General features: G+C 54.1%; 1 protein-coding gene across 15 annotated transcripts in view; it reads left to right on the top strand.

Annotated features, from left to right (window-relative positions):
- SYNGAP1 (synaptic Ras GTPase activating protein 1) overlaps positions 1 to 26,289 on the top strand; it is a 35,432-nt gene extending 9,143 nt beyond the window's left edge. For 3 of the 15 annotated variants that reach the window (XM_063632343.1, XM_055262780.2, XM_063632342.1), the window contains exons 4-19: positions 4,756 to 4,847; positions 5,288 to 5,409; positions 7,767 to 7,920; positions 8,133 to 8,231; positions 10,286 to 10,909; positions 11,037 to 11,181; positions 11,393 to 11,537; positions 13,356 to 13,592; positions 13,757 to 13,958; positions 14,165 to 14,343; positions 15,037 to 15,078; positions 15,473 to 16,544; positions 17,033 to 17,206; positions 19,174 to 19,385; positions 20,442 to 20,532; positions 24,361 to 26,289. In XM_063632343.1, the coding sequence (XP_063488413.1) occupies positions 4,756 to 4,847; positions 5,288 to 5,409; positions 7,767 to 7,920; positions 8,133 to 8,231; positions 10,286 to 10,909; positions 11,037 to 11,181; positions 11,393 to 11,537; positions 13,356 to 13,592; positions 13,757 to 13,958; positions 14,165 to 14,343; positions 15,037 to 15,078; positions 15,473 to 16,544; positions 17,033 to 17,206; positions 19,174 to 19,385; positions 20,442 to 20,532; positions 24,361 to 24,507 (3,737 nt within the window). In that variant the 3' untranslated portion in view covers positions 24,508 to 26,289. Of the gene's footprint in view, positions 1 to 101; positions 739 to 2,983; positions 4,624 to 4,755; positions 4,848 to 5,287; positions 5,410 to 7,766; positions 7,921 to 8,132; positions 8,232 to 10,285; positions 10,910 to 11,036; positions 11,182 to 11,392; positions 11,538 to 13,355; positions 13,593 to 13,756; positions 13,959 to 14,164; positions 14,344 to 15,036; positions 15,079 to 15,472; positions 16,545 to 17,032; positions 17,207 to 19,173; positions 19,386 to 20,428; positions 20,547 to 21,388; positions 21,470 to 24,360 lie in introns of those variants that run through there. The other 12 variants (XR_010119067.1, XM_063632338.1, XM_063632341.1 and 9 more) reach the window with 12 other exon arrangements.
- The last annotated feature ends 113 nt before the right edge of the window (positions 26,290 to 26,402 follow it).

The raw sequence follows: 26,402 nt of genomic DNA, 5'->3' as shown, positions 1-26,402 counted from the left end.
GGAGTTGAGGTGGCATGTGGAGGTTGCTGTATTGTGGTTCAGTAGGGGCTGGGAGGGGTTCCAGGGGCATATGTATTTGGGGGGAGGGCTTCGTGAAAGTTGATAGGGGGTGAACGTTTAGGGTCTTCAGGCAGACATGGAATGTGTAAAGGGCATGGAGGATGTGCAGTGGACATAGGGGTCGTTGGGACCTTGGGGACTTGGCTATGCAAAGGTGTTTGCTGAGGCTATGGACTCTCCAGCCCGGGAGAGGTCGCCGGACCTTTGAGGGGCATTGGAATCCTGGGCTCCTCCTCTGCTGGGTGGAGCCGCGAACCCTCGTTCTCTCCGTGGTTTTGTGTGTGTGTGTAGGGGGGGTCCTGCTCAGGAGGGGATGGTGGGTGGCCTGGTTTGTTTTGGGGGTCCCCTTGCCCCCCTCCCCCGTCTCTCTCGCGCTGTCTCCGGGCGACGGGGCTCGTGACAGAGGCGGCCACGGCAGCAGCGGTCGCCTAGCAACGGCGGCGGGGCCCGGGCAACGGCGGCAGCGGCGGGAGCGGCGGCGGAGGGAGCCGTTCCCGCGGCCGTCACCGCGCGGCCGTCCCGGCCGTCCCGGGCCCCGCCGCCGCCCCCACCGCGCCGGGCGGCGCGAGCCGGGCCGTACCGCCCCCTCTCCCTCCGCACCCCGCCCTTCCCCCGCGCAGGGGCGGGGCCCCTCTCCCACCGGGGACACCCCTGACCCCCCCGGGGGGGCGGTGCGAGGTAAGGGCGGGGCCGGGCGGACTAGGAGCGCGCGTGGAGGGGGGGGCGCCGCGCGCGTGGGGCGGGGGCGCGCGTGTGCGTGGGCGCGGGGAGGGGGGTGGGGAAGCCGCGGTGGCGGCGGCGGCGGCGGCGGCAGCTGCTCCCTCCGCATGTTCTCGCTGCATCTTCCGAGTGGGGGGAGTTATGGTAACCGGAGGGGGACAGCGGAGGACGGGAGGGTCGGGGACTGGCCTCGTGCGGACAGGGTCTTGAGCACGCGGGGGCGGTCGGTGTGTGTGGGATCTTGGAGCCCTTGGTGGAAGGGGCAGCCCGTGTGTCCCCGTGTGTGTTCGTGCCCATGCTCGTGTCTCCTGTGTGTCGGTGCCATGTGCACATGGGGGCCCAGTTCCTCGTGCACACATGTGCAGCCAGCCTTGTGCAAGTGTGTCCTGTCTTATCTTGCCTCTGCCTGTTTCCTGCCTAGGGGGCTGTTTGGCCAGCCACGGGCTTGTGGGGCAGTCCACGGCCTTGCTGGTCCATGTCACCTCTGACCCTGAGCATGCATATCCCTGGCTGGGGCTCACCTCCTGTCAGCCTTCTGTGTGTGGGAATGTGTGGCCCTATGAGCAGGATGTTCTGTGTCCCTGGTGGCAGGTGTGTGTCTTTGCATGTGTGTTCCAGCACTGGCCTGAGTATCTGTGTCAATCCCAGCATGGGTGTCCAGGGCGTGTCTGGATGTGGGTGGTGTGGCTGGGTGGAGTAAGTGTGTGAATGTGTTCCTTGGAATTCTACTGTGTATGAAACACCTTTGGGCTGGGCAGGTGTAAGCCCTGCTTGGTCAGTAAGTGGGGACAGAAAAGCTCAAAAAGGGAAGAAATGGGGTAAAGAGGAAAAGTGGGGAGTGGATAGGAGAGAAGGAATGAGAGAGGCCTGAAGAAGAGAGCAGAAAGCAGGCCAGGGAGAAAGAATAGCTGGAGAATGGGAATGTGGGAGAAAGCCGAGCCAGACTTAGAAGAGAGAACAGGGGATAAGAGCTTAAGATGGGGAACTGGATAGAGATGGTGGGAGAAGAAGGGGTCTGGGAGCTGGGGAGGCAGTGGGGAGGAGAGAGTCAGGCCTTCTGGTAAAGTGATCTCTGGAAGAAGAAAGGGAAGAAGATGGGAGAAGGCACTGGATTCTTGTAGGCCTTGTAGGATCAGGCTTGGTTTTGGATCAGGGAAGGCCACTCAGGCATACGGGCTGGCTCACAGTGAGGCCTGTCATGGCAGGGACTGTCATTAGAGGTTCATATCCCCAGCACAGAGCTCTGTCTCTCATTTCTCTGCTCTGTGTCCAACCCTGTTCTTCGCCCTTCTCTGGCAACCTCCCTCCCCTGGCTCCCCTTGAGAGCTGCCAGCTGAGTGTGGAGACGAAGAAAGGCCAAAGGGAAGGTTAGGGATTTGGAGGGCAGGGGGAGAGTCTGTGGGTGATGGCAAGATTAGAGATGTTGGAGGAGCAGGAGTCCAAGCCCTTGCTGTGTGTGTGTGTGAGTGCCATTGTGTGTGTACACAGGGTGTGTACATGTGTGGGTGTGTGCACAATGCCTGTGTTACGGGTTTGTGTAGGTGGCTGTTACGTGTGTGCATGCGTGTATACATCGTGTAGGCATGGGACATGGAGACCCAGGATCACAGTTTATGCTTTTCAGGTTTGCTGTGTGTGTGTGTACACGGGTGTGTGTTGTTTTCTCTGTACATGTCACTGCATGCAGCACTAATAACAGGATGTTCTGTGTTTCTGTCACTCTGCCCCCCTTTCCTCTGTGTTTCTGCTATTCTTTTCCTGCGACAACAAAAGTCTTTAATAAGCATATGTGTATGTGGCCTCTGTGTACCTGTGACTTATGAGTAAGTTCATGGATCTTAGTTCTTGGTAATATGTGTAAGGTTATATTACTTCCAAGAACCAAGCAAGCCAATTAGCAAATTTGTTCTTCTGTTAATGCTTTAGTTCCAAAGCAGAGTTTTAATGCATTTAAAGTTAGACTTTATGCCTTTATTAGATGAGCTTGCACATGAAAATAATGGCTGAGCTCGGTTCCCTGAAATGAGAGTGAGGCAGCCATACCTAAGAAATGCAGAAAAATGTTACTAGGGAAGAGATATCCTGAACCATTGGATGCATTGCTTAGTGTGTACCAGAAGGATAATTAACACATTTGCTCCTGGTTTTTCTTTACTCTGGTGGCAATCTCGGATGCCTGTGTTAGAGTGAGAGAAGGGCTGGGGGAGGAAAGGGGGTTGTCCTGAGACAGAGTGGATGTGGTTGTACTTTTCACGTGAATGAAAGTATGTTTGTGCTTCTGAGATATGGAGATACCTTTCTGTGGTCAGGATCATGGTGTACTCAAGCATGTATTTCAGGGGTTAAACTGGAATTCCCCTGTATGGGGACATGTGTGTCTTAGGGTTATAGGTCCATTTCTGTAGTGTGCTGCCCACATGATTGCCCAAGAGACTTGGGCCACGAAGTCCACACCAGCAGCTCTCATGTGGGTAACTGGGTTCAAGTATGTACTCCCTTGCTGCAGTGCTCACATATGTCAAAGCATGTATCCTGTGGGGTGTGTGGGCCTCAGGGTCTCAGAATGTGGATCCGTGCTATGCCCGTGCTCACAGTTGTCTGTATGTCTCAAAAGCACATAGATCCCCAGTTATTTTTTTGTATTGTGGTTCTCATATACACGTACCTCCACAGCTCAGTGTATGTTTCTGTACTATACACCTGTTCCTGAGGGAGTGATAGAGTTCTCGTGTCATGGGGTCCACATTTTTGTATGCAAACCTCCTAACACCTGGGTTTTACAGGTAAAGGGAAGCTGGGGACTGATTCTAGGGCAGTTTGCAGGCAATTTGCAATTCTGGAAGTAGACAGTGAAAATATAATTGTGGTCCTCCCTTGTTCTGTTCTGGAACCTAGAGGGTTAACAGGCAGCTCTTCCGGTCCACCCCCCTCCTTCCAGCCTGTAGCTTCTTGTTGCCGTGGAGATGGTGGCCCCGCCCCTGATGCAGCACCTGCCCCCCCATTGGCTGCAGTGGTGACTGTGGGGCTGAGGGGGGAGCCCAGGCCTGGGCAGCCATTCTGGAGCTGGAGCCGGAGCTTGGCATCCCCCCACTTACATTCTCTTCCAGCCCCTCGGCCCCTCTAAATTCCCTTGCAGCCGAGCCTCAGCTTCCTTTTTCAGAGCTTGCCATCCCTCTAGGCTCTTGGCAGACTGAGCTGCATCCGCATTCACCTCCCCTCCTCCTCCTCTCCCTATCCTTACTTGGGAGTCCCCAGAACCCCCACTGCCCATCCTTCCTGCTCCCTGCCCACTCCCCTGCATTCTTTGCTTTTCCCCTCCCCCCCGCCCTTCTGAGCCCCTGCCACTGCAGTGCACGTGGAACCGGCTCCTTCTCCCCTCCCCCTACCTGCCCCTTCCTTGGATTTTCTGTCCCCAGCTACTCCTCACAGGTCTCTTCCAAGACCTCCCCCTCCAGTCCAGGGAGGGGGTCATGGGAGGCAGCCCTGGCCCTCCAGACAGACAGGGGTTCCAGGAGGTGGGGGGCAGGTGGAAGATGTGCCCAGCAGGGGGAAGAGGAAAGCCTGCTTACGGGCAATGACCTTTAACCCATCTTTCCCCCCAGCTAGCCCCTTCTGGGGTGGGTGGGCACCAGGGACCTAGCCTCCCTGGATCTTTGGTGTCCTTCATTATTGGGGTTTTACTGACCCTCTCAGCCATGCTCCCCTGCTGACTGCCAGCCCCAGTCATGGGCCTAAGGCCTCCCACCCCATCCCCCTCAGGGGGCTCCTGCTCAGGTTCCTTGCCCCCTCCTTCCCGCTGCCAGCCTCTCCGCCGTCGCTGCTCTTCCTGCTGCTTTCCGGGGGGTAGGTGAGGCCGGAGCTGAGGGGCAGAGGGAGGTGGGGGTATGCACTGGGGTCAGGGGTGGGAACCTGGGTTAACAGCTTCCCTCCTGGCCCCCTCCCCAACTTCCCTTCTGGCCATTTCCTCCCCTCCAGAATACCACTTGGGTCGCTCGAGGAGGAAGAGTGTCCCAGGGGGGAAGCAGTACAGCATGGAGGGCGCCCCTGCTGCGCCCTTCCGGCCCTCGGTGAGTGGTGCCTACCAGATGTGGCTCAGCTGGGCCCCCTCCCCTCCAGCCCCAACTGGGGCCCTAGGAGTCTGAGAAAGAGGGCAGGAGGGGGAGAGAGGGAGTGAGAGTGAGAAAAAGAGTGTGTGTCTGTGTGTGTCTCCCCACCTCTTTGGTTTCCCCCTTCTTGGCTCTGCCCCCCTGCTACTGAGACCAGCCCTCCCACCTTCTCCAAGCTGTGTGTGTGTGTGTGTGTGTGTGTGTGTGTGTGTGTGTGCTTGCACTGTACCCATGGGAGCAAGGAAGACAAACTGGTATTAGGGTTCCTATCCCCCTTTTCTCGCTTCTGGAGACTTCCCTTTTCCCCATCCCACTTTCATCCAGGGGCTCTCTACCAGCTGAGGGATGAGCAGGTAGAACTGACCCTGCCCCAACCCACCCCATCCCCATTTCCCCCCCAGCAAGGCTTCCTGAGCCGACGGCTAAAAAGCTCCATCAAACGAACGAAGTCACAACCCAAACTTGACCGGACCAGCAGCTTTCGCCAGATCCTGCCTCGCTTCCGAAGTGCTGACCATGACCGGTACAGGGGCTGGAGCATGTGGGATGAGATCGATGTAATGTAGGGTCTCTTGTGTGAGATGCAGAGGGAGGGGGTTATCTGTGTGCAAAGGTTGGAGGATTCAACTCAAGTTGGTTGGGGGATGTCACGGGGCAGGGGACAGAACAGAAAAGAACTAGAATAGGGATCTGTGAGCAGCAGGAGAGGGGTAGGGTGGCAGAGAGAAGACAGACAGACAGGCTGGAAAGGGAATGAAGGTGAAGCCAAGGAGGGACTCCTCAGGAACTCCTCAGGCCAAGAAGGATGGGCTCTAGCCCAGGATCAAAGGAGCTGTACAGGAGGAGAGTGACCCTGGAGGAATGTTTAAGGAATGCAGGGAAGGGGTTGGTAGGTGAGTGAGCAATAGGCTCTAGGTGGAAGGGTGTCAGGGAAGGTCAGGAAATACAGGGGCAGCAGGTTGGAGTGGGGCTGGGGGTGGCTGAATAAATGGATGATGGCTAGGGCTCAAGGACCTCATCAGTGAGGGAAGAGACAGTATACGGCATGGCAGAGAAGGGGAGGCTGGGACAGGTGTGCAGGGTGACAGAATGGGGAGCAATCCATGGACTGAGGCATGAAGAAGCAGCCCGCAGAGAAGTCCAGAAGGCACTGTCCCTGAGGCCAGGCTGAAGGAGACCTCCACTGTTTGCCTTTGTTGCCTGCCATTTGGGGTTCCTCTCTGGGTTTCCCCCTCACCCAGTCACTCCCCAGGGAGAACCATGCCCTCCCTTTCCCCCATGTCTGGCCACCCCCAGGATTGGGCAGGTAGGGAGGTTGGGATAAAGTGAGTCACACCTTTCCCTGCCCCCCTCCTATGTTGCCAGAGCTGGATTTGGGGCCGGCAGGGGGTGAGGGCATGGTATTCCTGGCCGCGGGGGCGGGGTGGGGGGCCGGGGGCCGGGGGAGCGTCGCGCGGGAGCGTCGCGCTGACGGCAGCCAGAGCCTGCGATGACGGGGCTGCTATAAATAACTTCTTGGAGGCTCCCACACCCGAGCTCCCCTCCCGCTTTCCCACTGCTCTCTACTCTTCATCCCCTGCCCATCTCCATACCACTTTTGTATTGCTATCCTACCCCTCATTACTCCATGCCCCCAGCCCCCTTTATCTTCTGCCCCCCTACAGTGATTTTTTGGCATTCCATCCCCTCTTAGCCCTCACCTCGTTTCTCCCCGGCCATCTCTCGAGTTGGCCCTCCTCCTCTTCTCCTGTCCTCTGTCTTGCTGCACATACCTTTGTCTCCCCCTTTCTCCTTCTTGCCCTACCTCCTCTTCTTCCCTAGTCCCTGTATTCTGTCTTTTATCCTCTTTCAGCTCTTTTCTGCCCACAGCTTTCTCCTATTTCTTATGCTTTTCCCTCACTCTTTCCCCTGCTTCTGCTAAAACTTGTCCTCTTATGCTGTGTTCATTCATTCATTGAATCATTAAATGTTTATCAGGCACTAGCCTTGTGCCAGGCCCAGGCTAGACATATCTCTTCTCTGTGCCTTCACTTCTTTACTTCCACTTTTTCCTTTATACTGAGGCTCTGGTTTCTGGGGTTACCTGGAGGTACTACCTAGAAGTGCCCCAGGCCCACTTTGTTCTCTCCTTTTTTTTTTTTTCTTTTCTGCCATGGTCCATTTCTCTGTTGAGATATTACTAGGTGTCCCCAGTCCTCGCAATCCCTTAGGTGTGAGATGCTGGGAGTTTTTTTTCCTTTTTTTAAAAAAAATAGAAATAGGGTCTCACTGTGTTGCCCAGACTGGTCTTGAACTCCTGGGCTCAAGTGACCCTCCCACCTCGGCCTTTGAAAGCGTTGGGATTACAGGCGTGAGCCACCAGGCTCAGCTGGAGCAGGGGAGTTCCTTAAAGGATTCTGATTTTTATCACATCCCTCACGTCCTTCCTGATAGGCAGGGTTTCTTTCTGTGTCTGTTTGGGAAGGGTGTTCAGGGGGCCTTCTCTCCAAGTCTCCATCCTGGAACAGACTGATGATGCAGGGTACCTATGTGTTTAAGAAGAGTAGGGGGGGCCGGGCGCGGTGGCTCATGCCTGTAATCCCAGCACTTTGGGAGGCTGAATCACTTGAGGTCAGGACTTTGAGACCAGCCTGACCAACAGGGTGAAACCCCGTCTCAACTAAAAATACAAAAAAAAAAAAAAAAAAAAAAAAGAAAATAAAATTAGCTGGGTGTGCTGAGGCAGGGGAGACGCTTGAGCCCAGGAGGCAGAAGTTTCAGTGAGCTGAGATCACACCACTGTACTCCAGCCTGGGCGCCAGAGCGAGACTCTGTCTCAAAAAAAAAAAAAAAGGGTGGGGAGCCCTGATCCCTTCCTCTCCTGAACCTCCTGCCTGCCAGGGCCCGGCTGATGCAAAGCTTTAAGGAGTCGCACTCTCATGAGTCCTTGCTGAGTCCTAGCAGTGCAGCTGAGGCATTGGAGCTCAACTTGGATGAAGATTCCATTATCAAGCCAGTGCACAGCTCCATCCTGGGCCAGGAGTTCTGTTTTGAGGTACTGGGTCTAGTGGGCTGGGGAGGGCCAAAGGACAGGGGTGATGGCAGGCGGGGGGCAGAGAGGTCTAGAGAAAGTGGCACAGGTGGGGATGTCAAGGTAACAGAAACTTCTGGGACTGGAGGAAAGGAGGATAGGCCAGGGAGGAAGAGAAGGTAGCAGAGTCTCCTCCCCTCTGTAGCCCTTTCCCTCAACTCCACACTCCTTTCTAGGTAACAACTTCATCAGGAACAAAATGCTTTGCCTGTCGGTCTGCGGCCGAAAGAGACAAATGGATTGAGAATCTGCAGCGGGCAGTAAAGCCCAACAAGGTATTGGGGAATAAAGGGGACACAACCTGTGCAGGGCAAACGTGCCAACACGGGAAGCTGGGGGCCTAGGGAGGAAAGTGAGTTAAAGGAGGAGAGGCTTGGGGAAGGAGAGGATTGAGGTACAGGGTACCTGGACAAGCAGGGGGAGACCCCCATTATTCTGAGTCCCCCATTTCTTTTCTCTTTCTGTACTGCTACCCTGCCTTATGATCTCTTTCCCTGCCATAGAAGTCGTAGATGTACAGAGTTGATGGGGCTCTGGAAATTCTTTAGTCTAGCTTCCCTGCAGGCAGGAATGCTTCACTAACACCCCGCAGGACACATAAAATACACTCAGCCAAGTTTCTGTACCTTGGTTTCCTCTCTAAGACAGAGGGTACTGGTGGCAGTGGGTTGGATTAAATGATCTCTAAGGTCCCTTTGGCACATAAATTCTATGAGTCTGTGTTCTTCCCAAAACTTCATGCTTCCAGTTCTGTCAGCTATTCTCTGTATCCCAGTTTCTAGCAAGCTTACAGTCCTAGTCACCCTCCTCTGGGGGAAACTCGTGTGTCTTGATGTCCTTAAAGAACTCAACCCAAGATGCTGACATGATCTGACCTATGCAGGGTACAAACACCATGTTCCTTTTCAACACACTGCAATATCACCTGAGCCTTACCATTAGCTTGTGCTCAATTGTATCCCCCCAGGCCCTTACTCATTCTTTTTTTTTTTTGAGACAGAGTCTTACTCTGTCACCCAGGCTGGAGTGCAGTGGCAAGATCTTGGCTCACTGCAACCTCCGCCTCCTGGGTTTAAGCAATTCCTGTGCCTCAGCCTTCCCAGTAGCTGGGATTACAGGCATGCACCACCACACCCGACTAATTTTTGTATTTTTAGTAGAGACTAGGTTTCACCATGTTGGCCAGGCTAGTCTCAAACTCCTGACCTCAGGTTGTCTGCCTGCCTCAGCCTCCCAAAGTGCTAGGATTACAGGCGTGAATCACCACACCTGGCCAAGCTTTACCCATTCTATATGCAATTCTTCTTTCACAATTTCTGATAGTCTCTGCAGGACTTTCCAGTTCCCTTCAAATTCTACATTAATATTTTTGGCTTGTTATTCCAGCTTTTAAAATTTTTCCAATACTGTTTGTGTTGTCTAGTGTATGTCTACGCTTCTAGAGTAGTTTCCTGGGGCTGCTATAACAAACTGCTACAAACTGGGTCACATAAAACAACAGAAATTTATTCTCTCACAGTTCAGGAGGCTGGAAGTCCAAAAGCAAGGTATCAGCAGGGCCATGCTCCCTTTGATGCTGTAGCAGGGAATCCTTCCTTGCCTCTTCCTAGCTTCTGGAGGTTGCCAGCAGTCCTTGGCATTCCTGGGCTTGTAACTGCATCCGTCTAATTTCTGCCTCCATCTTCATGTAGCTGGCTTCCTTCTGTGTGTCTCTGTATCCTGTATCTCTGTCTCCAAATCTCCCTCTCCATATAAAGACACCAGTTTTTATAAGGTAGATTAAGGGTCCACTCTGATTCAGTATGGCCTTTTTTTTTTTTTTTTTTTTTTGAGACGGAATTTCGCTCGTTTCCCAGGCTGGAGTGCAATGGCATGAGCTCAGCTCACTGCAACCTCCGCCTTCCAGGTTCAAGTAATTCTCCTGCCTCAGCCTCCCGAGCAGCTGGGATTACAGGCGCGTGCCACTATGCCCAGCTAATTTTTTTGTATTTTTATTAGAGATGGGGTTTCACTATGTTGGCCAGGCTGGCTGTAACTCCTGACCTCAGGCGATCCACCCACCTTGGCCTCCCAAAGTGCTGGGATTACAGGAATGAGATACCATGTCTGGCCTCTTCTTAGTTTGATTACATTTGCAGGGATCCTGTTTCCGAATAAGATCACATTCACAGGTTCAGGGTAGACATGAGTTTTGGTAGGATACTATTCAACCCAGTACACCATCTCACCTTATGATTGCTGTCTGTATCCCACTTTCTTACTGTCTCTCCTCTTTTGGTGTCTCTCTGTCCCTTCCCCCTTTAACATCGTGCCCACCCCACCATGCCAGGACAACAGCCGCCGGGTAGACAATGTGCTAAAGCTGTGGATCATAGAGGCCCGGGAGCTGCCCCCCAAGAAGCGGTACTACTGTGAGCTCTGCCTGGATGACATGCTGTATGCACGCACCACCTCCAAGCCCCGCTCTGCCTCAGGGGACACTGTCTTCTGGGGCGAGCACTTCGAGTTTAACAACCTGCCGGCTGTCCGTGCCCTGCGGCTGCATCTGTACCGTGACTCAGACAAAAAGCGCAAGAAGGACAAGGCAGGCTATGTCGGCCTGGTGACTGTGCCAGTGGCCACCCTGGCTGGGCGCCACTTCACAGAGCAGTGGTACCCTGTAACCCTGCCAACAGGCAGTGGGGGATCTGGGGGCATGGGCTCGGGAGGGGGAGGGGGCTCGGGGGGTGGCTCAGGGGGCAAGGGCAAAGGAGGTTGCCCGGCTGTGCGGCTGAAAGCACGTTACCAGACAATGAGCATCTTGCCCATGGAGCTATATAAAGAGTTTGCAGAGTATGTCACCAACCATTATCGGATGCTGTGTGCAGTCTTGGAGCCCGCCCTGAATGTCAAAGGCAAGGAGGAGGTTGCCAGTGCACTAGTTCACATCCTGCAGAGTACAGGCAAGGCTAAGGTGAGTGTTGTGCCCTCAGGGAAAGGTGACTTGGGAATGGGCACTCGCTTGGGGGTTAGTGAGGACAGGGCAAATTCACAAGATTGGGTTGTGCAGAGGCTGACACTTGGATTTTCCTGGGCCTCAGGACTTCCTTTCAGACATGGCCATGTCTGAGGTAGACCGGTTCATGGAACGGGAGCACCTCATATTCCGCGAGAACACGCTCGCCACTAAAGCCATAGAAGAGTATATGAGACTGATTGGTCAGAAATACCTCAAGGATGCTATTGGTATGGCCCACACTCAGGCCCTCTTCTTCCCAAACTTGCCAGATGTCCACCCCAGACCCCAAGTCCACCCTTCCACAGCTTGATACTTCCTAACCCAGAGTCCTAGGACTCCAGCCTCCAACACCTGATTCTGAAATTTCCCCAACCCTGGCCACCCCCTTCCCTGCCCTTGGAAAGTGTGACCACACCCTCTTGTGCCCCCACCCCCCAGGAGAGTTCATCCGTGCTCTGTATGAGTCTGAGGAAAACTGCGAGGTAGACCCTATCAAGTGCACAGCGTCCAGTTTGGCAGAGCACCAGGCCAACCTGCGAATGTGCTGTGAGTTGGCCCTGTGCAAGGTGGTCAACTCCCACTGGTGAGACTGGGAACGCTGGGCTGGGGGGCCAGGGTCGGGGGAATTATGTGTTCATCTGTTCATCTATCTGTCCATCCTCAAAGAGGACTGAGCACCATTTATGGGCAAAGCATTGTTCTAGGCGCTATAGAGCAAACAGGTGAAAGAGGCCTGGTCCCTGCCCTCAGAGGGCCTCCACCAGAATGAGTGGGGACAAATTAGAAGAAAAAAAAAGCCACAGAGCCATAATGGTGTGTAAGTGCTGAGTAAGGGTCCCCCCAACCTGTGTGTGATATAAGGTCAGAGAGAAGGCAGAGCTTTGAGATAAGCAGGGAAGAGGTGCCCCCTTGGGTAGGCTTTGAAGACTGGTTTAGGTTCTGATATATGGACATAGTTGGCAAGAAAGCCATTTCAAAAGAAGGCTGTGAGAAAGGCACATGTGTGATGGTGAAAAGGCCCAGGAGTTTTCAGGGGACATTAAAGTAGGTTAGTGGCAGTTACATCCGGTTTAGTGGAGCATGTGCCTCATAATGGGGAGTGGTGGGAGAGATGTCTGGGCAGGAAGATTAGCTTTAGAAACTGGAAGGCCTCAAGGAGTCTGAGGTCATTAGTAGGCCTTGGGATGCCATTAAAGGTGTCAGAAACATTGTGATTTAGCAGATTAATCCATAGGCTGGGCATGGTGGCTCACGCCTGTAATCCCAGCACTTTGGGAGGCCAAGGCGGGCAGACCACCTGAGGTCAGGAGTTTGAGACCAGGTTGACCAACATGGAGAAACCCTGTCTCTACTAAAAATGCAAAATTAGCTGGATGTGGTGGCACATGCCTGTAATCCCAGCTACTCGGGAGGCTAAGGCAGGAGAATCACTTGAACCTGGGACGCAGAGGTTGCAGTGAGCCGAGATCACGCCATTGCACTCCAGCCTGGGCAACAAGGGTGAAACTCCATCTCAAAAAAAAAAAAAAAAAAAAATTAATCCATAGGTAGAGTGTATGTAGTAGAGTAGAGGGGTGTATGTTGGGGGATGACTGGAGTAGAGCCAGCTGGGGGCTTGGAGGCATGAAAGTCAGATCTTGAATCAGAACAGTGACAGAAGTTAGGAAGGAGCTACTGGAAGGACCCTCTCAGGAAAGGATCAGTAGGAATTGTCAGCTTATTGGAAAGGAGGGAGCATGTCTGTGGGGAGTCACGGATGACTCAAGAGGCCATGAGGCTGGTGGTTGGGAGACCGGTGGCCTCATTGACAACCAGGAAAGTCAGGAGGAGGAGCCAGTTGGAGGTGTGGGGGCGATGGTGAGCTCTGCTTTACACCAGCCGAGTTTAAGGTGTCAGTGGGACATTGAAGTGGAACTGGGAGGTGCGGGGAATGAGCTCTGAGCCATTCCAGGGACTGGGGATCATGCCTGGGGCACCTCCATCCCCATTTCCCTGGAATCCAGAAGAGTTGGGGGGTCCGAGCTCCCTGTACCTCAAGTGACCCTCCATCTCTCTCCCATCTCTGTCTCTCCCTGGTGTCTGTTTTTCTTCTCCTCCTCTCCTTGTCTCTCTCCCACACCCCTCCATCTCTCTCCCACGTGTCTCTCCCCTCACCTTCTCCTCCCCTCCATTTCTCTCTCCCTAATCTGTCTGTTCCCTCTGCCATGGCCCCCTTCTTCAAGCAGCCTCCCATCTTGCTCCTGCAGTCCCTTCTTCCCTGTCTCTCTCACCCCTGTTTCCACACCCTCACCTCCTACCACCCCCCTCAGCATGTTCCCTGGAAGCTGAGGGTCTCTGGGGCTCAGTCCCGGTCTCTCTCTTTCTCTCTCTCTCTCTCTGTCTCCCTGCCCCTTCCCCCCAGTGTGTTCCCGAGGGAGCTGAAGGAGGTGTTTGCTTCGTGGCGGCTGCGCTGCGCAGAGCGAGGCCGGGAGGACATCGCAGACAGGCTTATCAGCGCCTCACTCTTCCTGCGCTTCCTCTGCCCAGCGATTATGTCGCCCAGTCTCTTTGGGCTTATGCAGGAGTACCCAGATGAGCAGACCTCACGAACCCTCACCCTCATTGCCAAGGTCATCCAGAACCTGGCCAACTTTTCCAAGTGAGGGAAGCTTCAGGAGTGGGCAGGGCAGGGAGTGGCAGGGCTGAGGGTGGGCACGAAGGGTCTCCTGAGTCCCCAGAGATCCTGAGATGGGGAGGCTATGATACCTTGTGTGTGTGTGTGCGTGTGTGTCTGTGACCTTTATCTTCTGGATTCTTGGCTAGGTTTACCTCAAAGGAGGACTTTCTGGGCTTCATGAATGAGTTTCTGGAGCTGGAATGGGGTTCTATGCAGCAGTTCTTGTATGAGATCTCCAACCTGGACACGCTAACCAACAGCAGTAGCTTTGAGGGTTACATCGACTTGGGCCGAGAGCTCTCCACACTGCATGCCCTGCTCTGGGAGGTGCTGCCCCAGCTCAGCAAGGTCAGCAGATCCCCTCTTTGCCCTATCCCCAGATGGCTCCAGAGGTTCCTGGAGCCTGAGAAACTACCCTTTGAAGATTTTTTTTCTCCCCTTGTTCCTCGAGGTGTCACTACTACTATCCCAACTCAGACCCCCTCCACCTGCACCCTCAGAGGCCCTCTTAGAACTGGGCACTGAGCCCCCAGGTAACAGCCTTACCCTTCCAGGAAGCCCTCCTGAAGCTGGGTCCACTGCCCCGGCTCCTCAACGACATCAGCACAGCTCTGAGGAACCCCAACATCCAAAGGCAGCCAAGCCGCCAGAGTGAGCGGCCCCGGCCTCAGCCTGTGGTACTGCGGGGGCCATCGGCTGAGATGCAGGGCTACATGATGCGGGACCTCAACAGGTGAGCACCTTGGGACAGCCAGGCCTGTGCCCTAGGAGCCTTTCTCCTATTCTAGATACTCCTCACTGGGCCCCACACGCATCTCTCTAGGGCTTGAAAGAAGTGAGGAAAAAGCACCAAGTTCTCAGGGAAGACGATAAGGAGACAGGTACAGTCAGTGGTAGGCTGAGAGCCCTTTACAGCCTGAGGGAGTGAGAGATGTGGAGCTCTAGGAATAGGGCTGAGGCTCCACCAACTCATGGCTTAGTTGTAAGCCTAGAGCATCCCTCCTGCAAGCTCTGATTTGCTGTCCCTCTGCCTGCCCATGCTTGTCCCCAGGCTGAGGTTCAGCCAGCACATCATGTCAGCCATGTGTCAAAATGTTCAAACATCTCAGTAATAGCTAGTGAATAAGCACTTCCCCCAGCCCCCGACCAGAACCCCACGGACCTCCCCATGATCCAGCACTTAGAGCAGTGACAGCAGAAGCCTAGCAGGGCCTGCAGCCTGCTCCAGAGTCCCAGCCTCCATTCCGATGGGTGATGCCCGTGCTTCATTTGCTGCTCATTATTTTGATGATGGCCCTGCTTGTTCCTCTGCCCATGTCTTCCTCCATGACACCATACCCATCCCACCATTCCCGCCTCTCCTTTCATTTGTCCACATCTCTCTCCTTCTCTCTCTGTGCTTGCCCCTCTTTCCATCTCTCTCCAGCTCCATCGACCTTCAGTCCTTCATGGCTCGAGGCCTCAACAGGTGAGGGGCTCTCCCCTCCCCCACCCTCCTCTCCTCTCCTGTCTGTTCCCTCTCCCGCTCCACTGGCCTTCGCCCTACTCCTCTCCTCTCCTCCTCCATGGACCTCATCTCCTCCATATCTGCCCAGCCCTGCCCCCATCCCTTCTCTTGCTGCCCCCATCTCCCCTCCTCTAGGCCTCACCCCCTTCCCGGAGGGGCCCTGTCCTTTCCCTTTACTCACCTGTCCCCTCCCATCCTCCCTGCCTGCCCTCTTCAGGGCTGCCACTGCTAGCTCTCAGCCCTTCCCTCTGGGTCCCACTTTTCACCCCAAGGCCTGTGCCAGACCACAGCAAGGCTCAATTGCTAGGAGCCCCGACCTTACCTTCTGCTTGTGTGCCCCCTTCCCTTCTGACAGCTCTATGGACATGGCTCGCCTCCCCTCCCCAACCAAGGAAAAGCCACCCCCACCACCGCCTGGTGGGGGTAAAGACCTGTTCTATGTAAGCCGTCCACCCCTGGCCCGTTCCTCACCAGCATACTGCACGAGCAGCTCGGACATCACAGAGCCAGAGCAGAAGATGCTGAGTGTCAACAAGAGTGTGTCCATGCTGGACTTACAGGGCGATGGGCCTGGTGGCCGCCTCAACAGCAGCAGTGTTTCGAACCTGGCGGCCGTAGGGGACCTGCTGCACTCAAGCCAGGCCTCGCTGACAGCAGCCTTGGGGCTACGGCCTGCGCCTGCCGGACGCCTCTCCCAGGGGAGTGGCTCATCCATCACGGCGGCTGGCATGCGCCTCAGCCAGATGGGTGTCACCACAGACGGTGTCCCTGCCCAGCAACTGCGAATCCCCCTCTCCTTCCAAAACCCTCTCTTCCACATGGCTGCTGATGGGCCAGGTCCCCCAGGCGGTCATGGAGGGGGCGGTGGCCATGGCCCACCTTCCTCCCATCACCACCACCACCACCATCACCACCACCGAGGTGGAGAGCCCCCTGGGGACACCTTTGCCCCATTCCATGGCTATAGCAAGAGTGAGGACCTCTCTTCCGGGGTCCCCAAGCCCCCTGCTGCCTCCATCCTTCATAGCCACAGCTACAGTGATGAGTTTGGACCCTCTGGCACTGACTTCACCCGTCGGCAGCTTTCACTCCAGGACAACCTGCAGCACATGCTGTCCCCTCCCCAGATCACCATTGGTCCCCAGAGGCCAGCCCCCTCAGGGCCTGGAGGTGGGAGCGGTGGGGGCAGCGGTGGGGGTGGCGGGGGCCAACCGCCTCCATTGCAGAGGGGCAAGTCTCAGCAGTTGACAGTCAGCGCAGCCCAGAAACCCCGGCCATCCAGCGGGAATCTATTGCAGTCCCCAGAGCCAAGTTATGGCCCCGCCCGTCCACGGCAACAGAGCCTCAGCAAGGAGGGCAGCATTGGGGGCAGCGGGGGCAGCGGTGGCGGAGGGGGTGGGGGGCTGAAGCCCTCCATCACCAAGCAGGTAGGTGAAGGCAGGAGGAAGGCGGGCTGGGTCACAACAGGGAGGGAAGAAGGAGATGAGGGGGGTGGGGTTGAAACAGAGTCTGTGGCCTGAAGTTACAATCTTCTTGCCTCCTTTTGGCCATTAAACAAATGTGTATAGAGGGCCTGCTATGTGCCATGTGCTATGCCAGGCCCTAAGGATATGGCACTGAACCCTCTTAGCATTCTCATTCCAGAGGGGATTACTCCATAAGTAGAATGAGGGTGACTGGAATAGGGCCAGTTGGGGGCTTGGAGGCATGAAAATCAGATCCTGAATCAGAACAGTGACAGGAGAAATTCTCTGGCATTCAACTCACATCTCTGGCATTCAGAGGTGATAAAGGCTACAGCAGGGCAATAGGACTGGGACTGTCATCTCCTTTGGCTGTGCTGTTGCCCTCTAAATGTACCCTGCTTTTTCCCACCTTTCCTTTCTCTGTTCACCCTCACCGTGCCTTGTCCCAGCATTCTCAGACACCATCCACATTGAACCCCACAATGCCAGCCTCTGAGCGGACAGTGGCCTGGGTCTCCAACATGCCTCACCTGTCGGCTGACATCGAGAGTGCCCACATCGAGCGGGAAGAGTACAAGCTCAAGGAGTACTCAAAATCGATGGATGAGAGCCGGCTGGATAGGGTACGATGGACTCTACCAGCTCCAAGCCCCAGTGTTTCCTTTTACCCACAGGGGAGATCTCTAGTCACTTCCAAAGGAAACCTCCAGGGTCAGTTATGGTGGAAAGAAAAGGCAAAAACCTGATCACCTCTTGAGAAGCCTTCAGTCCATCTGGGGAGACCAGATACACACAGTTGTTAAAAGTCACTTTCAACTCTATTTTGTAGGTTATATATATCGTAGACTATCTGGGGATCATCTATTTTAGGCTTACCTCCATGTTCTTCCCGAGGAGGAACATAAGCCCTGGCTCCTGTGACTGCTTAGGAAAGGAAATGTTACTTTACTGGCAGTAGGAGCTAATAAATTGGGTGGGGATGGAGGGGGTTGCAGCTATATTACAAGTGATGTCTGGCCTACCCAGTCACTGTCCCATGGGCATAAGTGACAGTCGGTAGGCAGGGTATGCATGTGGTAAAGTAGTATGTATTGGTCATGTGTGAAAAGGCCATCCAGACCCTCACTTGGTGGAGGCTGAGGGCAAGGGCACCAAGAGCTCTGGGGCACACACAGATAACTTAGCAGAAAGTTACTTGAGGAAGCTGTTGCTCCTAGGGCCAGAGGAAGAGGGTGGCTGCAGGATTAGGTCATATATAAAGAACATATGACCCTAACACAGGGAAGTGGTCTTTGAGCATAGGAAATGTTGGGACTGACTCAGATGGGCTTGACCAGCAAATTTAATGAGAATTAAACCCTAATATTAGCCCCAAGGCAGCCACCGTAGGAAGTTAATTCACATCTCTCCTCTGCATGTAGAAGGGTTGGTGATATATGTATGTATCCTCTTCAGAGAATGAGGAAAGTCTTTTGTGTCATTTTTTTTTTCTATTCTGTGCTTCAGATGAGGAAACCTTGTTGAGAAAGGCTGTAGACTAGCACTATCCAATATAACTTTCTGCAGTGACGAAATGTTCTGTAATCTGTACCGTTCACATGTGGCTAGTTGTGATTCAGGAACTGAATTTTTAGCTCTATTTAATTTTAATTTTGTAATTTTTTTGAGACAGGGTCTTGCTCTGTCACCCAGGCTGGAGTGCAGTGGTGCAAACGTGGCTCGAGGCAACCTCCGCCTCCTGGGCTCAAGGCATCCTCCTACCTCAGCCCCATGAGTAGCTAGGACTACAGGGTCGTGCTACCATGCCTAGCTAGTTTTTTTTTTCTTTTTTTTTTTTTTTTTTTTTTTTTTGTCGAGACGAGGTTTTGCCATGTTGCCCAGGCTGGTCTAGAACTTGTACCTGTGAGCTCAAGTGATCTACCTGCCTCAGCCTCCCAAAGTGCTGGGATTACAGGGGTTGAGCCACTGTGCCTGGCCTAAATTTTAAATAGCTACATGTGGGCTGGTGGCTACCATATTAGACAGCACAGCTGTAGACTCTAGAGCCAATACGGCAGATAAAATGACACTTCTGAGCTCTTCCAGCTCTAGAATTCCCAGATTCTCAGCCTAGAATTCACTTGTAGACCTCCTATCCTTGGCTCCTTGACAGAGCCAAGGAGAGGGTCACATGGAGGACAGCATCTGCCTTTCCCCCATCAATTGCCTTTTCTTCCTATGTCTCCAGCATGTGTTCTGGGGCCTGGCTTAGGGCTGAAGAGTCACCCTATTTTTAATTTCTGAGCACAGTTACTCAAGGTGTGCTTGTGAGTCTAGGTTTCTATGTGGGTCTTCATGAGGGGCCATACATAGACCTCAGGGTGTGGGTGTCTGTGACCTTGCTCCATTTTGAGGGAACCTCAGCACCATGGCAGGGTCTTCTCAAAAGCAGGTGTGTGGATGTGATCCACAGGCAGGGAAGGGGTTGGGGAAGGCAGCTGGATGTCCCTCAACATGCAGTGGCTGTGCTTGGCAGACAGGGATGGAGGCTGGGTGGTGGGCTTGGGGTGGGGCGCCCCTCACAGTGCGGGGTCGTGTGCCCGGCGGGCAGGTGAAGGAGTACGAGGAGGAGATTCACTCACTGAAAGAGCGGCTGCACATGTCCAACCGGAAGCTGGAAGAGTATGAGCGGAGGCTGCTGTCCCAGGAAGAACAGACCAGCAAAATCCTGATGCAGTATCAGGCCCGACTGGAGCAGAGTGAGAAGAGGCTAAGGCAGCAGCAGGCAGAGAAGGATTCACAGATCAAGAGCATCATTGGCAGGTGAGGGGCGGCCTGGGGAGGGGGTTGTGAGGGAGAGCCTGAGGCTGAAGAGAGCAAGTGAGCGAGCTACTCCTCTGACTCCCATCCCCAAACTCAGGAGCCCACCAGGAGAGCCCACCACTCTTCTCCCCAGGAAGCCACCCACTCACTCGTCACCAGATGGAGAGAAACCCCAACCTGCTTAGTGTATTAAATATACCTTTACCAAACCCTGACCTCTCTTCTGATAGAGTAGCTTCGGAAGCCCTTGGAAAATGTACCTGTCCAACCATCACTGCATTTGCATTTGCATTTACCCTAGGCCAGGACTCCCCACTAGTTATTCTCAACTTAACCTGTGATGTTCACCCAAACCTAAGCAGGGCTCCCTAGCCAGAGTAGCCCCTGCCCTTCCTGGGCAGACCCTCCCTCTCTAGCCTTGGAAAGGTGTTCTGTTAGAAAGGGTCTTTTAGCCTGTGTATGTTTTCAGCTGCTCCAGCAAGCCCTGGGCTCCAAAGAGGGTATCCTCAGCAAAGAGGTCAATTATCTTCAGAGTGGTGGGGTCGGGGCAGGGGGGACCCTGGGCCCCACTCCAACCAGAGCCACCTCCATTTTGATCCATTCTAAATGTATTTTGTGTAAGATTTAATTAGAAGAAAAGGGCTTCTTGAAATATTTTTTGAAAACCACTGCTCTAATTGATATCCTTTGTGATAAATCACCTTGAAGATCTTCACAGTGAGGTGACATGGGGGATGCAGAAGCCAGGTCCTCAGCCATGGAAGGTTTGGGGAAGGGGCACTACTGTCCTGATTGGGATGATGGAGGCCTGGAGGTGTCTGGATGGTAGAAGTCTTTGAGGCACAGAAAGCTGCCTTAGCAGGGAGGTGTAAGGGTTCCTGGGAGGAAGGTGGAGAGCATGATCCTGAGTAACAGGGAGTCTTGCATCACGGCAATGGAGGGACTCTGATTCAAAGGGATAAGGATGCCTGAGGCTTTTCCAGAGAGCTGTGGGGTTCCATGGGCAGGCTCTGAGCCTGTGCCCGCCACTAACCCCACTGAAGCCCGTCCCTTCAGGCTGATGCTGGTGGAGGAGGAGCTGCGCCGGGACCACCCCGCCATGGCTGAGCCGCTGCCAGAACCCAAGAAGAGGCTGCTCGACGCTCAGGTGGAAATTACAATGTCATTTATCTTCTCCGTGTCCCATCCCCATCCATCCCACTGTCTTTCGTGCACTCACTACACCAGCCACCCAGCCCCATCACCATCTGTCTCTCATAGTCTGCTGTTTTGTCCACTGGCTGCTCCTGGCAGCCCCCTAGTGACCCCATCTTCATCCCATTGTCTGTGCCTCTGTCACTCCTGGCAGCGTCAGCCCAACTCCTGTGCCTTCCCGTCCAGTCTTCTCACTCCTGTCTGCATCTCAGGACCTTCTCTACCAGAACCTTGGTCTTTCTGCCCCTAGACCCCACCTAGTTCCAAGAACTCCTGCCCCTTCTTTGCTCACTCCTATTCAAGCCACGTTGTTCAGCTTCCTCTGCACTCTTGGGCCAGAGGGCTAGAAGCTGCCATTTTCTGGAATAGAGCACAGGGCAGTATGATCTGTAGTTTCTCCAGGCCCTGGCCGGTACCCTGAAAACGTGGGGACCCATCGCCTCTGTTCTCTTGGCTCCCCAATTTTCCTGTCTCCTTGGCAGCTCCTGCATAGTTTCCTCTTCTTGACTCTTCAGATCTTGAAGGCCTTCCATCCTGTAACCTCCCTTTGCCCTCAGTATTTAAGTCCAGCCTCCCTTTGGCCTCCCTCCCACTCTGGCCCTCACACCTTCCCAGCTGCCTGCTGCCCAGCCTCTCTTCTCACAAGCCAGCTTCTAGGACCTCCCTTCTGCACCCTTACCCCTTGCTTTCCCAAAATTCTGCTCATTTTCCTACCCATACTCCTCTTTGCTCTGACTGCTAGGCTCCCCCCACCTGCCATCCCCTCACCAAGGCTCCTGACCCCATGACCCCACTCTCTCCCACTGCAGCTCCTCATCAGGTAATTCTCCTGGTTCCGCTTTGGCCACGGGCGGAGGACACAGGGGGAGGTGACTCCGGACCACTGCAGGTTGGTCGTGAAGCCCACTCCCTCCAACACCTCCGGAGCCTCTCCCCTCTCACTGCTGCCCTCCACACCCAGAGAACCTCCACAGACTCCAGCCCTCCGACACCTGCACAGATCCATCTCCCAAGACACCACCCAAAGAAAGCATTTGCTGCTGCTTCCCAGAACTGTCCAACAATACCTTAGCAACACCAAGAGTTGGGCTAGATGGGCCCAGCACATTCACAGGGCACACCCACTTCCCTGCAAAACCCACCCCCTCCCAGCCTCCTCCTGACTCTAAGCCCTCCTCTTCCTCTACCTCTCCAGTGTATGTCTGTCACCCCCCATTTCACCAGAGCGTCCTTAGGGGCTGGGGGTGGGTTTGTTAATGGGGTGGAGGCGATGATGGGTTGGAGGATCTTGGCTATAGGGGCTGTGCTGACTGCAGCAGGTAGGTTGGGTTTCCCTCTTCCTTCCCTAACCTTGGTTCTCTACCCCCCTTTCCACTCCTCACCTGATTCTCTCTCTTCCTCCTCCTTATATCTGTGAGGCAGAAGGCATCTGGAGCTCATATTAGCCCCCATTGGGTGGGAATTAGGAGTGGGTAGTTAACTCAGGGAGACTTGAGATACCCTGGAAAAAAATGCTATTGAGATGTCCTGACATTAGGCAGGGTGGGTGGAACAAGAAGGAGCAAGAAAGGAACCTCAGGTAGATGTTAGGACATGGACTTGATCATGTGGCCTGGGAGTTTAGAAATGGGGAGAGACATCCTCCTAGATCAGATCGTGGGCTCAGTAGGCATGTTGATTCCCAGGGAGAGGTGCCAGGAACAGCATGGTAAAGAATGTACTCTCAGAGCTCACATCCCCAGGTTGCTGATGCCACTCACTCCCCCTCTCCTGCCATTGAGTGGCCTTGCCGGACACATAACCCTACCTAAAAAGCCAGTAAATGAGAACCTGTCAGCTATAACCATCATTTCTGAGATGCGATTTTCTTTGGGATTGAGCTGCAGTGGGCAGTGGCTCCTTACACTGTAATTTTAATTCTTTGCCTGCCCAGCCTCTCTGTCAAAGTAGCTGGTGATCTGTAAACAGATGCTAAAAGGCACCAGGGGACTTTGCCATTTAAAGGACTCCTGCAGTGAATTCTTTTGTAAAATGAATAATGGCACCCTAATTTATCCACTTTCTAAATTTGGGTCCATGGGGGTGTCCAGCGCATGCTTATGTGCTGTCACTAGCAGACAAACAGAGGGAATGGAATCTGGGGGTTCCTTCCCTGCTCCCCCGCCATACTCAGGATACCCTACCATAAGTGATTTCCTCTCACTGACTTGCAGAAAATGTGTGAGATACCCAGCAAGCTAAGAAGGCAGTATTGCTGGGTGTCTCATATCCAAGACTAGGGTTTGGGTGACCTGAGAGGTTAGCTCCTTGATCCTAGGATGGAAGGGAGAGCTTATATAGAAGCTTTTACTTGGAAGGTTTTGTATCCTAAGGTCAGACATAGCTATATTGCCAAGCCTAAATGCCATGTGGCCCAGGAAATAATTTGGCCATTTGTTCTAAACCACTTGTGGTAGGTATTGGTACCTCTGCAACTCAGCCATTAATTAAAAATTAATTTTGAGCCTGAATTTTAAAAAGCCAAGTGTTGCCCCCAGCCCCCCCGCCCCACACACACGGACATGTATAGTACAAACCCCAGATAATTACAACAGCCAAAGAGAGAAGGAAGTGAATTTCCCAACCAGAAGTGTAGGGAAATTCAGATGGCTTTCTTTTCTCCCAGCAGAGGAACAGAAGGTGGAGCTAAGGGCAGGAACCAGGAGTTGGTCCAGGAGCTATAGGAGGTGATGAGAGTAGGACCAGGGGTAGGAGCTGCTCTGGTACCCCTCACCTTCTAACTGGGAGCCCAGGGAGAAGGACTGAAAAGAAGATGGGGGTGGAAAAGAATAAAGCTAGTTTCTGCTTCCCAGGGATGTAGAGATTGGGGCATGCTGTGTCTGCAGAAGCTCCTAGTCATTTCCGCCATAATTGTGAGAGAGAGGGGCAGCCCTCCCACAAGATTTTTCCCTCCCATATCACTTCCCTGAATCCCCTTCCTTTCCCCCCAGTACAGTTAAACCTCTAATTTGGAATGTTATCTTTGAGAAGATGGCCACTGTGAATAAGTGACAAAACTGAATGACAGTGTCTATTTAATGAAATGCATGTCTTAAAAATATATACAGAACTTGATGAAGAAGGCCTTTTCCACTCCTCAGGGAGCATGCATTAATGAATGGATAGGATTCAAAAGTCTGTTTTCTGGTATGGGTTAAATATCCCCTCCTACAGACATATTTCCACCACTAAGAAAAGCTTAGTACACCTTTTCTTCACAGATAAAGGAAAACTCAAGCTCACTTTTTGTTCAAATTATGAAGAAATTCCAAATCCACAGGGGTTTGGATTAATGAGGTTTTGCTGTACTGCCTCCCCTTATTCCTCAACATGAAGTTCCCACCTCGGATTGGGGATGGGTGGGAGGGGGTTTCAAGAGGAGGAGGGTGGGATGGGCAAGGAATATACATAGGTGAAACCAGAGAAGGGTTAGGTTGGGGGTGTGGTGGGAACTTGCTGTTTTGATCTGGTTTCCTGGTGTGACACTCTGGGTTAAAGGCTTGAAGGCCCCTGTTAGGAGTCTAGGGGTGAGATTCTCTTCTCTCTGATCCCAGAGGACGTTAACTTCTACTGCAGGTGAGAAACAAAATAGGAGGATGGTGGGGACTGTCCTGGGAGGAGGGGGTGGTCCATGGCTTGTGGTGTGGGCTGGCTATAGGGGAGGCCACTGCTAGGGGACTGGCATCCAGGCCCCCTTGAAGCGTCTCAATAAGTCCGTGCTCTCCTTTTTGGTGTCTTGCAGGAGAGGCAGCTTCCCCCCTTGGGTCCAACAAACCCGCGTGTGACGCTGGCCCCACCGTGGAACGGCCTGGCCCCCCCAGCCCCACCACCCCCACCCCGGCTGCAGATTACGGAGAACGGCGAGTTCCGAAACACCGCAGACCACTAGCCCACCCAGCATCACAGACCTTCTCTTCCTTTCCTGTGCACCCCACCCTGTAACAGCACCAACCACCAGGATTGGACATCACCGAGGAACAGCGGGATTGCCTCCCCGAATGCCTCCCTGGGAGGCACACTGATTGCCCACCCCCCCACTGCACCATTTCCAGGAGGGAGAGTGGGGACCCTCAGCCGTCCCCTTTTCCTTCCCATTGGGGTGCTGCCCTCTCTTTGACCCCCAGGGACCCTTGCCCCAGGACACCGCCTACCCCACACAGACCCCTTCACTCCGGGGTGCTATCCCCATCCTCTGCCTCATCGTTCCCCTGAACACTGGGGGACAGACCCTCACCCCCACCCTGGGGGTGTGGCACCTCCAAACTTTCAACTTCAGGGTGATTTTTTTAGCAGTAACCAGAGCTGACAATCTAACTCCCCTCCACCGCCCCATTTTGGCCTCCCCTGCCCCCCTTGTTATGGGGAGGGGACCCCGGGTGAGGGGGCCCTATTACCCCTTGATTTCTCAGGAGCGTCTGGGGGGGCTCAGCACGCACAAACTCCTTCTCCTTCTACCACTCTTAAATTTACTCCCTCCCCACCCAGAACCCAGATGGGGTGGAGGGGGCCACCGGGGCAGGGAGGGGGCGGCAAGGGGGGAATGGGAGTTGTCTCCCCTTCTCCCCACACCTGATCTGCTCTCGGCTGGTCCCAGAGCGGGGTGAGGGGGCTTATGCCCCCCCCTCCCCCAGTGTGTTGGGTGGGGTGGAATTGAGGTTAGGGTGAGGGGTCAGGGTTTAGGAGGGTGTGTATGTTGGGAGGACAGGCTAGTTGATCTGTCCTACTCTGACACACAGTCCCCCCTGTCCCTTCCTTCTCTCTTCTTGGTCTCTACTCCCAGGGGGAGGGGGGAACTTACTCTAGGAAAAGCCATGTCTCTCTCCCCCAGGGTGGGGGGACCTGTGTTGGAGGAGGGGTGTTGGGGGGCCCCCTTCCATGACTCTGTCCCCTGGGGGAGGTAGGACAGGGCTGGGCTTCCCTCTCATCCTCCCCCTCCCAATCTCCTTCCATCTCCCTCCCTCCCGCCAGCTCCACAATTTTTCGGTGTTTCTCTGTACATAGTTCTCTGGCGGGATAGGGGAGGTAGGATGGATGGGGTTTGGGGTGGGTAGGCCATGGGAGGGGAGAAGCCCCTCCTTGGCACCCCCTCTTCCCTGACTGCTGTCCCCTACCCAGCCTTGCCCCCTTCATCCTTTTGCGTTTGGTATTGAGACTCTCCTAGACTCTACTCCTCTTTCTTTTGTATGGACAGTTCCCCTTCAGTCCCATCCCCCTACACATACACCCAGCCGGGGCCAAATTTATACTTATATAAAAGTTGTAAATATGTGAAATTTTATCCCTGTGCCCTTTCCCCACCTCAGGCCCTAACCCTGGACCCTCCCCAACCTTCCCTCTCTCTTCTTTGGCTGTTGTAATTATCTGGGGTTTGTACTGTACATATCCGGGGTGTGTGTGTGTGGGCTGGGGGCAACCCTTCTGTACAGAGCTTCCTGGCCCCCTCCCCCCCCGCCCCTCTGCTTCCCTCCCCACCCACCACCTTAAGGGTAGGGAGATGCTCTTCCTACCTGTTTTATTTTGTTTTCTCGTTCTCCCTCCCCACCCCACTCCCAGCCTTATCTATCCCCCCTCACTGTCCCCTTTTCTCCACTCCCAGCCCCATTTCCTTTTTTTCTGGAGTGTGTGGTGAAACAGAAAAAAACATGTTTAATAAACGGAGATTGTTCTTTTATCGCTGTGCCGACTTTCTTAGGCAGGGCTCTCCAGACCTGTACGGTGGTAAGATCTGCTTTTTGAAAGGAAGCTGATAGCCTGAGAGGAAAACCGTATATCTCCACCTGATGC

Source organism: Symphalangus syndactylus, chromosome 23 (genome assembly GCF_028878055.3).
Source record: "Symphalangus syndactylus isolate Jambi chromosome 23, NHGRI_mSymSyn1-v2.1_pri, whole genome shotgun sequence".
Taxonomy (NCBI): domain Eukaryota; kingdom Metazoa; phylum Chordata; class Mammalia; order Primates; family Hylobatidae; genus Symphalangus; species Symphalangus syndactylus.
The sequence above is the reverse complement of the archived record's forward strand: the minus strand, read 5'-3'. Positions and strand labels throughout refer to the sequence as shown.